The sequence below is a fragment of the Harmonia axyridis genome, chromosome 4 (genome assembly GCF_914767665.1).
Source record: "Harmonia axyridis chromosome 4, icHarAxyr1.1, whole genome shotgun sequence".
Lineage (NCBI taxonomy): Eukaryota > Metazoa > Arthropoda > Insecta > Coleoptera > Coccinellidae > Harmonia > Harmonia axyridis.
In genome coordinates, this window is record NC_059504.1 from 28,858,804 (window position 1) to 28,871,560 (window position 12,757).

General features: G+C 34.5%; 1 protein-coding gene across 1 annotated transcript; it reads right to left on the reverse strand.

Annotated features, from left to right (window-relative positions):
- Positions 1-284: 284 nt before the first annotated feature.
- Positions 285-12,159, reverse strand: LOC123677410 (heat shock protein 60A). The gene is made up of 8 exons (XM_045613908.1): positions 11,971-12,159; positions 11,412-11,585; positions 11,069-11,321; positions 10,719-10,991; positions 10,494-10,662; positions 9,887-10,407; positions 3,472-3,650; positions 285-826 (listed from the first exon to the last, which is right to left on the reverse strand). The coding sequence occupies exons 2-8, from the start codon at positions 11,583-11,585 to the stop codon at positions 671-673; spliced, it is 1,725 nt and encodes a 574-aa protein (XP_045469864.1). The 5' UTR covers positions 11,971-12,159; the 3' UTR covers positions 285-670.
- Positions 12,160-12,757: the final 598 nt, after the last annotated feature.

A 12,757-nucleotide genomic window follows, 5' to 3' on the forward strand; every position in this document is an offset into this window, starting at 1 on the left:
GTCAAGATTTTGCAATGTTTTCAAACGACAAAAATATCTCCTGTTCAGCTAAACACCGATAATATCAAACGGCGCAATCGGTAGAAATTATAAACTTCAGTAATACTAACATTGATTATGGAAACGATATTTATTTTTTGAAATGCAATTGATCCTATGTATTGTATTACTCTGAAACTTGCATCTTTAAAACGTATATTATGTTCAGGTTGCATAATTTGATATTTCCTGTAAAATCTCTTCATAGACTCCTATACTTCATATATCCGAATAAAAAACATTAATAAAAAATAACAATATATTAACAATCTCTACAATCAATTTTACAAACATTAAAAAAATGCAGCTTTGATCTATTACAAAAATATTCTCAGATCAAGAAAACCAATTGGCCGAGAACTGAACTCCTTATGGTAATGAAAAAATACCAAATTGAAGAGTCATAACATTCATACATACATATTCGTGATCAAGTGAGAAAAATGCTACCACGAATATAGAACTTAATATAAGCTCCCATTTATGACCGAAATGTAATGGAAACTATCGGTCAATGCCTCAGTCATTAGGAGGATGCACACACACTCATACATACTCTGTTGTACGTAAACTAATGTATTATTCGATGAGGAAAAAATGAGATGAACTTAGTAGTGGAAGGATTCAGTCATTACATCATTCCTCCCATACCACCCATACCTCCCATTCCTCCTCCCATACCCGCAGGCATTGCTGGCTCTTCTTTTGGAATTTCCGTTATGACTGCCTCAGCTGTGGTCAGGAGGGATGCTACTCCGGAAGCATCAGTAATGGCTGTTCTTACAACCTGTAATATACACATTCATGAAGTGACCAAACAAAATAATTTGTTTAATTTCAAATGAACAATAATAATATATTATTTGATCCTTTGGCAGACAATGCATGTACAGTAAAACCTCGATTATCCGTTCTCCTATTATCCGTTTTACTCTGTAATCCGTGCTCGTCGACATTTTCACTCATCCGTTCCCACGAGCAGACATCCACTCGATTATCCGGGATTCAACTCATTACGCATGCGCCATAGTAATAATTTGGTATAATTTGAAAATGTGTTAGTCGATGATGTTGAGGAATGGCTAAATTCGGATTTAAATGAACCCGGTTATCAGATACTGGGTGATTCAGAAATCGCATCGAAATTTTCCCAACCTAACCACTGTATGGAAACAGACGATTGTCGATTAAAGTGTTGAAGAATTTTCCACGCAGGAAATAGTTATTCATAATACAAGTGCAGAAGGCATTGATATTTTTCCACGAGTTCAAAATTCAAAAACGAGCCACGAAGTGGCGAGTTTTTGAATGGACGAGTGGTAGAATGAGCCTTCTGTACGAGTATTATACATTATTTTCTCTAATCCATTGCATTTTTATTGAAATTAATGAAATATTTCCATAAATATCTTTTAGTGATTTTTGCATTGAAAAATGTTGTTTGGGTGAACTGATTTCTTCAAGGCAAATTGATGAATCGATAGATAAAGCCGTGGCGGAAAGTTCGGAGTACCAACATATAATAATAAAATATAACCATGAAAACTGTGCGTTTCAGATATATTCTAGCACGATTTTCTTCTACAAGATGTGGAAGAATGAACGGAATAACCACAGAATTAGAGAAACACTGTTTCTGCCGAAGACGCGTTGAGATTTGCAAATGGTCTGATGCACTATTTAGAGCAGGAAAATGATACGGATTATATAAGGTGTGTGAATAAGTCTTTCCCGTTTTTTGTAAGAGATGGCGCCACCAATACTGTGCGAGTATTTAATGGTTACATATGTCATAATCAAAGCTTATTCATCTGTCAACAATTCCACACTAACACATTAGTTGAAATTTTTTCGCATCATAAATTTTTGAAATCGTGAAAATGTCGAAATTTGAGCCGAGTCGACGTCATTTGCGGGAAGTTTCACTTTATTGGTTCAATTTGAAGAAATCTGCTGCCGAGGCGCATCGGTTGCTTCAGGAAGCTTATGGAGAAGGTTGTGTCGATGTGTCAAGTGTTCGCGGATGGTTTCGACGCTTCAAAAGTGGCGATTTCGACGTGGAAGACAAGGAGCGTTCCGGGCGGCCGCAAATCTTTGAAGATCAAGAATTGGCGACTTTGCTTGATGAAGATTCGTGTCAAACGCAAGAAGAACTTGCTGAAGCATTGGGAGTTGACCGAACAACCATTTCCAAGCGTTTGAAAGCCATGGGAATGATCCAAAAGCAAGGAAATTGGGTGCCGTACGAACTGAAGCTGAGAGACGTCGAACGGCGTTTTTTCACTTGCGAACAGCTGCTTCAGCGACATAAAAGAAAGGGTTTTCTGCATCGTATCGTGACTGGCGATGAAAAGTGGATCCGTTACGATAATCCGAAGCGAAGAAAATCATGGGGACTACCCGGCCATGCATCATCATCGACGGCCAAGCCAAATATTCATGGCGCCAAGCTCATGCTCTGTATATGGTGGGACCAGCTAGGTGTGGTTTACTATGAGCTTCTGAAACCGAATGAAAGGATCACAGGCGAGGTCTATCGACGACAATTGATGCGTTTGAGCCGCGCACTGCGAAAAAAACGGCCACAATACTCCGACAGGCACGACAAAGTTATTTTGCAACATGACAATGCTCGCCCACATGTTGCACAGCCGGTGAAAACATACTTAGAAACGCTCAAATGGGAAGTCCTACCCCACCCGCCGTATAGTCCAGACATTGCTCCGTCTGATTACCATCTCTTCAGATCGATGACGCATGGCCTGGCTGACCAGCACTTCCATTCCTACGAGGAAGCCAAAAAATGGGTGGATGACTGGATAGAGGCCAAACCGGTCGAATTTTTTCGCAACGGGATTCGTATGTTGCCAGAAAGATGGGGAAAAGTTGTAGCTAGCGATGGCCAATACTTTCAATAATTCATTTGTAACCATTTTGTCACAATAAAGGCTCAAAATTTCAAAAAAAACGGGAAAGACTTATTCACACACCGGATATTAATGTCCTCCACTTGAGGAAAATTCGGGCTCACATTTGTCTCAAGATGAATAATAAAAAAAGACAGACAAAAATTACATACTTTTTCAACTAAAATATATACATTCGATGTATTATAGGTACCAATGCAATGATTTGTTTTTCATTTGTATATTTTTATATGATATTATGATTCTATTGATTTTGTTGCTTAATAAATAATTGTACCCCATACATTTCTCTAATTTTCATAGTTGTTGTGCGTATTTTGAGGAATTTCGATTGTCCGTGTTTTTCGATTATCCGGGAACCATTTCCCCTCCATTAGGCCGGATGATCGAGGTTCTACTGTATAGAATCAAAGATGAATATAGGGAAAAATTTGGGCAAAAAAAAACTATAATTCAAATCTCAAACAATAACAATGAGAACAATGAAAATAAATTAAGAACTCACTTTGGTAGGATCGATGATTCCTCTCTCGAACATGTTAACATATTCATTGTTGAGAGCGTCATAACCAATGTCTCCGCCTTTCTGTTCTACTTCAACTACTATCTGGGTTGCATCCATACCTGCGTTCTTAGCAATGGTCATGCAAGGTACCCTCAAAGCACGTTTAACAATGAAAATACCTGGAAAAATTAAGATAAGGAAAAAAATTATAAAACCAAATGAATGAATTTAACTGCCATTCAATATAATGAGGAGTGGTACCTGATCAATAAATTCCTACAAATCAGACAGGACCCCCTGAGCAGGGAAGGCTACAGAAAGTAGTCAATTAAGTTGTTAAAATAAATTTTCTCACAATTTACAGAAAAATAGAATCATGAACACCAATATTGTATTTCAATTTAGCACAACTTTCGAGTCAATTTCTATGATTGGTCAAATTTTAGAAAATATCCTCAGCATATGCAAATAACAACCTACATATAAAAATCTACTATAATCAAATTATCACAATTTCCTGACATATACTGGGTGTTCCACTATTGACACAACGCTTTATTACTGTAGAACGCTGAAATTATTGATTTTTTTTGTCACAGTATTATTAGGGTCCATTAAAAGCAATATTCTCAAATTGTTTGGAAATACACAGGGTGTACAATAAAAGTTTAAATGACCAAGGTTTTCTTGTGGAAGCACCGTGTGTTTTATTAAATTTCAGATTGCATGGAATAAACCTTAGATTATTTACACCAAGATAGAGCATAGTGAGAGAGAAAACGTGGCCGAAATAAGATAGCAATATGTTTATTATTTTCGTCAAAATCAAAACACATTCCCGCAGCTCCCTATTGGTGGCTTTCTACCACGTGACCTGGACGTGCGAATGAATTTCATTATGGCCGCCTTCTTTGACAGCTGATGCTTAGGTGCAACAAGTTCAAACTCATCGTTTTGAGTTAACCAAGTGATTTTTGTAGTGAAAACGAGGTTGGACAATAATTATTTGCTGTATTAAGCTGAAAAATGGTTAATTCCTGTGTGATATGTAAAAAAAGCACCAGTAAAGACTGCGGGCGATCCATACATCGGTAAGTAAACACAACAAATAATAATTTACCATAGGCGTAGCTAGGAATACCTAGCTCTCAATATAAGCATATTGTAAACTTATTTTAAAATTTGATTTGGATAATATGAACATCTAAATATAATATTTCTAATTTCAGTTCCAGTAGCACATCTCCAGATGAAAGGCCTGTGACTCCAGAACCATTAGATACTAATAAGCTAGGTAGTGTCAGGGAATCCTCAAAACTGAGTAATTCTGAACTATCCAGAACTTTAACAGCTAGTGATTTGTCTGCTACACTGACTACTTCAGATTTATCTGCTACATTGACTGCTTCAGATTTATCTGATACATTAACCGCTTCAGATTTATCTGCTTTTTTGACCGATACAGAATCCTCTGGTGCTTTGACAGTTTCAGAATTGTCCGGTACTATGACAGCTTCAGAATCGTCAAGCAACTTGGTATCCTCGGAAGTATTAACAGTAGCACATCCAACTACGTAAGTTTTACTTAATTTTATATTTATAATATTGCAAAATATATTCTGGTTCATTATATAAAACCTTCTTATTTCAGTTCTGAAGCTAAAAGTTCTGTACCAAGACCAAGAAAAAGAAAATGTTTTGTTGGTGATGTAAGGGATGAAGATTTCAGGACACCAAAACAAGGAAAATTTGCCTTCTCCCTTGCTAAACGAAAAATTGCAGAACAGAAAAAGAAACTGAAAGCATTGAGGATGAAGAACAGAAGACTGCAACAGAAAATTTCAGATATTTCAGGACTACTGAATAATTTGAGGGAAATGAACCTTATATCCGATAATGCTCAAGATTATATAGAGGTAAGTAAGATTCAGCTTTGCATATATTTGTGGAATGTAATTATTTTCAATATTTCAGGCATCGTTACCAGGTCCTAGTAGAGATATGGTAAATAGACTCATAAGGGGATCAAAAAATCAGAAATTTACACCTTCTCTACGAGCATTTGCCCTATCATTACATTTTTACTCGCCTAGGGCCTATAATTATGTTAGGGAAAAATTCAATAATTCACTTCCACACCCAAAGACTATTTCTAAGTGGTATCAGACCATCGATGGAACTCCTGGCTTCACAACTGAAGCCCTCAGTGCATTGAAGAACAAAGTGCAGCAGTCTGCGGGAGAACAAATTTATTGCAATCTGGTGATTGACGAGATGGCCATTAGAAAAAAAATCGAATTTATTGCTGGTAAATTTTATGGATCAATAAGTTTTGGAGAAAAACCTGAAGTGGATACTTTACCAGAAGCTAAGGAAGCACTTGTGTTTTTAGTTACCTGCATCAATGGTCACTGGAAAATTCCAGTAGGCTATTTTTTGATAGATGGATTATCAAGCAGAGAAAGAGCCAATTTGGTAATTAACTGTCTGGAGTTTTTGAATGAAGTAAATTTGAGAATAACTTCTGTTACTTTTGATGGAGCAGCTTCGAATTTGAATATGGCGAGTCATTTGGGTGCTGATTTTTCGAATCCTCAATCATTGAAGACTCACTTTGAACATCCAGTCACCAAAGAGAAGGTATTAATTTTTCTTGACCCTTGTCACATGCTCAAACTCTTGAGGAATTGTTTAGGAGACAGTAAGATTTTGAAAACAAAAAATGATAAATTAATCAAATGGACCTATCTTGAAGAACTTGTGAATCTCCAAGACACAGAAGGATTGAATGCAGCAACGAAGATAAGAAAACGTCATTTACATTTTGTGAAAGAAAAAATGAGAGTGAAGATTGCTGCGCAGACATTCAGCAGGAGTGTGTCGGATGCTCTTAAATTCCTTGAGTTTGATTTGAAATTGACAAATTTTAAAGGTGCTGAAGAGACTGCAAATTTCTGTCTCTTAGTTAATGATTTATTTGACATCTTGAACTCAAGAAATAAATTCTCTCCATATACATATAAGAGGGCATTATCTTTTGAAAACATTGATTTATACGTGGAAAGGTTTTCTGAAGCAAAAGAATACTTCATGGAACTGACTTTGAATGGAACACCAGTATTATCTTCAAGAAGGAAAACAGGGTTTCTAGGGTTTTTAATATGTATGGAGAGTCTTGAGGAAATATTTAGAATGTATGTGGTGTCAAAAAAATTAGACTTTTTATTGACCTATAAGTTCTCTCAAGACCATCTGGAGGTATTTTTTGGTGCTATCAGGAGTCTGAATGGATACAACAACAATCCCACAGCCAGACAATTTCAGTCAGCATATAAAAAGTTGTTGATAGCAAGGGAAGTGAGAGGTGCTGATTCTGGAAATGTTGTTAATTTGGACAATACATCAATTCTTCATGTTTCGTCATATAAAAAAATAACAATAAATGATCATAAGGAGGACTTGGAGGAGACTGAAGAGTATAAAAATTTGTGTGCAGCGTTAAATGATCATGATTACTTTGGTTCTTCAGGATGGCAATTATCTTCATATATACAGGATGTTTTAATTTATATAGCAGGATTCGTTGTCAAGTCATTGAAAAAATGTATCACTTGCTCAAAATGTCTTGATATGTTGGAGACTTGTGAAACATATTCATTTCTACAGAAAAGAAAAACGTATGGCAATTTATTCAAGGCATCCAAATTTGTCATTAAGATATGCACACAAGCAGAAAAAACAATAAGATATATGATTTCTAACAACCCTAATATTTTGAGTACAAAGTCTGAAAATTTAATCAATAAGTTGATTCATAATTGTATTGTCTGTTTACCAGATGATGTTTTGAATGCATTTGGCAATCATGTATTTGATGAAGGGTTTCTAGAAAGTCATGAATTGCCTTTGATAAAACTGATATTGAAAAGATATTTCACTATAAGAATTCACCACGAGACAAGAAAAATGAGCGATCAAGTGGTGAATCGAGTAAGAAGCATGCTCACACATCTGATTTTGTATCAGAATCAATAAGTTTTTTTTTTATCTTTACAATTGTTAGTTTTAAGTTTTAGGGTGATCAGGGTGTATAAAACACTCTTTTTTGATTGTGTACTTTTCGATCCTGTTTGGATTCAATTACCAAGGACTATAGCAGTAGTAGATATGGATTCTTAGTTATTTTATTATAAACATTTCTGAAGAATCGATTATCAGTATATTTTAGTTACCTATCGTATTTCTTCAAATCATTATTGTAAAAATCATTTATTTTATGTTACATGTTATTTTTTATGGAAGTTATTAATACATCCTTGCTTGATAATCAATCCTGATTATGCAGGCTTTCAAGTTTCAATTGCTATTCCACTATAAATACTGATTCTCCGTCCATTCCATTGCAAAACTCACAAAATTCCAATCATCTATCTTATATAGTGGAACAAAACTATACATTCATAATATCATTTGCTCTCAAAGGTGCAGGTAATGGATGGACAAGGTTTCAGTAAGTAAGTAAGGCCTATTACAGCATTAATGAGAACTGATATGATTATACTTCACACTTGATGTAAAACTGACCTATCTAATACATTTTCATGTCGAACTGGATCAATAAATTTATTGTTATTTTTGTTATTCAATTTAACATAGTATTCAGGTGTAATACCCTTAAATTTCAAACCTTTGCAGTCAAATGAGCTCCATTTGTAATAACATGGTGGTCCCCAATAAAAATCTGGACTCACCTCAGAACAAGATATCAAGCTGTGTTAAAATCCAAATTTAGATACAGCATCATCTTGTATGGTAATAACCTACCATGCAGCCTTATTGAAAAGTGACCTGAATAGATGTATTCGATATAATAGGATTGTTAATAAAATCATTGATAATGATATAACATTCAATTGTATAGGTATTTGTAATTATTAAAACCAGAACAACAATATTTGAATATCATATTTGCTATTTCAAATCTCTTTTCATATTGAATATTTTTTCGAATCGAAAATATGCCTGCACTATAAAAATTCTGCGTATAACAATGATTTAGAATAAGATGAAAACATCGGGAAGGTTAACAAAATTCATAAAAATAATGACATTAATTATGCATCCAATGAAATAATAATTAAAGATTCGATAACCTTTGAAGGATTTATTTCTATTCTTAACAAATTTTTAGATCCACGCCACTGACTTCTATTTACGACAACACACTTTGTTTGTAAACAAACAGTGTTTATTATGGGAACAAAACATTCAGTTCATCTAGTAAGGGATTGCTCCATCTTGTTGTAAATAATCTAAGGAATAAACGAACCCAAGTCCGTTCAAAGTTTAATATAACTTACCGTTTTTTGAGATATTTCGATTTTTCATAAATTGAAGGGTCTTTGGAAAAATCTAATAACTTTTAAATGAATTTATTTAATGAGATTTCAGCAAAGAATTCTAGAAGAATAGAGGTAAGTACTGAATTCTTGATAATCATTGAGAACTCTACTGAGTGTTTAAAATGAGACGATTTATTGATAACTCATTCAAATGTTAGGTAATATTTTATTTCCTCATCTACAATTTTTTCAAGATATTAAAATTTGCTATCTAATAAAAAAAATGGAGTACAGGGTATGCCATTTAGAATAAGCCCGATATTAACATTTGAATGAGTCCTCAATGAATTGTTGCATCTTTAACACCCAGTAGAGTTCTCATTGTTTATTAAAAAGTCGAAACTTACTTCCTTTCTTCAAGAATTCACTTTGAAAATCTCATTTAGATAAATTTATTCATTTCTGAGCAATTAGGTATTTCTCCAAAGGTTTGTGAAAAATCAAAATATTTATCTCGAAAAAGTTTCAAACTTCAAATAAACATGGATTCATTTCTTCTAAATAATCTGAAATTTCAACGAAAAACAGGATGTTTCACAAGAAGAAACATATGTTTTGTCAATTACACTTTTTTTGGTACATCCAGCGTATTTTCCAAACAATTTTACCAGGGCATCTATAATGGGGCCTAATGATGTGACATAACCTCATTGACAACCTCCTTGGGTTTCCATGAATGAGTAGGGTAGAGAACAATCTACATGGTCGCAGTTCCCGGAAGGCTTACCGAGCCACAACGACCCCAGTTCACATAATAATAATGATGTGACAAAAAAATAAAAAATTTCAAAGCTTAACTGTAATGAAGCGTCGCGTCAGTGGTGGAACATCCTGTATAAGAACTGGATGAACGAAGCTGAACTAACTCAATACTAAAAGTATTTAGAGGTTGATTTAATAAAACCGAATATGAGCCTTCCTCAAAGTTATTCTGGGTAAATTTCAGAATTGGAGGAAATCACATATTTCTGCAGAAGAAATCAATATTTTTGATATAAATAAAATGATCTCACCATTAGCTTGATCGCTGTTGGCAGTTTTCAAAGAATCCAAGCTCTTAGCACATCTCAACAAGGCAGTACCGCCTCCAGGTACAATACCTTCCTCAACAGCTGCTCTTGTAGCATTCAAGGCATCTGTAACACGGTCCTTCTTCTCATTTACTTCAACTTCGCTGCTGCCCCCAACTTTCAAAACAGCAACACCAGATGCCAAACGAGCTAACCTTTCTTGCAGTTTTTCTTTCTCATATTCAGAAGTAGTTTCCTGAATTTGGTCTCTGATTGCATCAGCGCGCCTGTCAATATCATCCTTCTTGCCTTTTCCCTTGAGGAGTAAAGTGTCATCTTTGGTAATTACAATTTCTCCAACTTGGCCCAAGTCTGCCAGCTGAATGTCTTCAATTTTGACTACATTGGCTTCATCCCCAAAAACAATTCCACCTGTAGCAATGGCCATATCTTGCAGAGTGGATTTACGGTTGTCTCCAAAACCTGGGGCTTTTACAGCTGCTACTTGCAATCCAATTCTCAACCTGGATTGAACAATTTAAAATTTCAAATTGTATTCTGAATTATGTATATTGATCAAACAACAAAATACAAAGACAATGCAACCAACCTATTTACTACCAATGTGGTTAATGCTTCACCATCAACATCTTCCGCAATAATAATCAATGGTTTTCGTTGAGCATTGGCCAACTCCAAAGCAGGAACAATGCTTTGAACTGAAGAAATTTTCTTTTCACTCAAAAGTAATAGAGCATCCTGATATTCAACTTTGGCTCCTATAAAAAACTAAATCATTGAATCATCAGTTCAATTCAAATTATGGTATTCATACCTTTAGATGTATTGACGAAGTAGGGAGAAATGTATCCACGGTCAAACTTCATACCCTCAATAACTTCCAATTCATCGTTAAGGGTCTTACCATCTTTAACAGTAATAACTCCTTCTTTTCCAACTCTCTTCATAGCATCAGAAATAAGGGAACCAATGGCATTATCACCATTAGCAGAAATTGTGGCTACTTGACAAATTTCTTCAGGTGTTGTGACAGGTCTTGATAAAGTTTTAAGAGTTTCGGTGATTTTCTCAACAGCCATCATAATTCCTGCAAATCACATGATTAGAGAAAACATCTAGGAAATATTGTGAAATATTATGCCAGATTATTTAAACTCATTTTACCTTTTCTAACCTCTACAGGATTGGCACCTTTGCCAATATTATCAAAACCATCCTTCGCAATTGACCTAGCTAAAACTGTAGCTGTGGTGGTACCATCACCAGCTTTTTCATTTGTGTTGTTGGCAACATCTTGTACTAACCTAGCACCAATATTTTGAATTTTGTCTTTGAGTTCTACACCTTTAGCGACAGTAACGCCATCTTTAGTTATTTTTGGCGAGCCCCATGACTGTTCAATGATTACATTTCGACCCTGAAGATAAAAAACACCATATAACATTTTAGTGCAATAAATCTTTTATGGATTGCATTTAAAAATTACTAAGCCAATATGAAAGCTAACCTTTGGACCCATAGTGATGGCCACAGCATCGGCTAATACATCTACACCTTGCAGCATAAGGGCTCTAACTTCAGCACCAAACCTAACATCTTTAGCATACCACCTCTGCACATTATTCAATCTGTTAGCTTTAACTAAAGCGGTGGTTCTCAATGTTGCTGGTAAACGGTACATCTATAAGAATAAGAATCTTAGTAAAAATAATTTGACTGAATTATAGAAAAATCAATTTATCTGACAGCTCTCTTATGGAATCAAGTATCATAGTCAACTTGATAAATTTTGATGAAACCGATAAACCCCCAATCTCAAGTTGCATTTTGCCCTAACCTAAAAAGGAAATTAAATCTAACAATTATATCAAAAAATTTACTCCCACACCTTCAAAAATTACTACTTACTCTCATTAAGATTGAATGTCGGAATGAGAGGAGTTATGAACAGAGATTTGAGCCTATAAAAGTTTCGGTGAACATGTGCTTCAATAGACGAGCTAATCTATCGATTTCTATGGAAAACATAGTATTCTCAGTTATTTGAATAAATGATTTATCCTTACCTTTTTCTTCTAATGAGGTATTTGAACAAGGAAAAAACAGTAAATTAATTAATAATTCTAGTCGCCGGCTTTTTATAAGCTTAAAATTAGCCTATTCACTGGTAACGATTACTGATCGGACAATTCGGGATCTACTAAAGCAACTCGCGCTGTCGTCTGGCAAAGGCAGGAATCTTCTAGAAATTTCATATGAGGAAATCGAGATTGATAAGAGAGTTGAATAAAGAGCGCGATATTAATTTATCGCCTGCGCATACCGTCCTAAAAGAGCGGTTTTTTCGGATTAATATGTAAACTATTAATAATTATCAGAATTCATCTAAAAGAGCGGTTTTTTCGAATTAATATGTAAACTATTAATAATTATCAGAATTCATCTAAAAGAGCGGTTTTTTCGAATTAATATGTAAACTATTAATAATTATCAGTTCTGATGTATAATGTAATTACGAACAAAAAATTAATAAAGAATAAAACTTACCAAAAAGTTATAGAAAATAATTGCTACAAACATTTGTGGGAATTATTTTGCCTTACTTCATTTGATAATGAATTTTCATGAAGTAAGAGCCGAATCCTTTTAATAGGAATTGATAAGATGCAAAAATTTGGTAATTCCATGAAAAATACCCCTTGCATGCTCCCTTTTTTTATTCCAAATATGTGTTTTTTATTATTGAAGTGAAATTAAAAAAAAAACATCCAATATCGAGTGATATATATATATACTCATCATTTAATACGGATTTCGTTTTTTCAACAATGCCATAGGTATATGAATTGAATA

Coding starts and splice junctions, on each gene's coding strand:
- LOC123677410 (XM_045613908.1), bottom strand. CDS start 11,585: ATGTACCGTTTACCAGCAACATTGAGAACCACCGCTTTAGTTAAAGCT. Junction 10,408..10,493: donor ACCACATTGGTAGTAAATAG/GTTGGTTGCATT, acceptor TGTTCAATCCAG/GTTGAGAATTGGATTGCAAG. Junction 827..3,471: donor GAATCATCGATCCTACCAAA/GTGAGTTCTTAA, acceptor TGTATATTACAG/GTTGTAAGAACAGCCATTAC.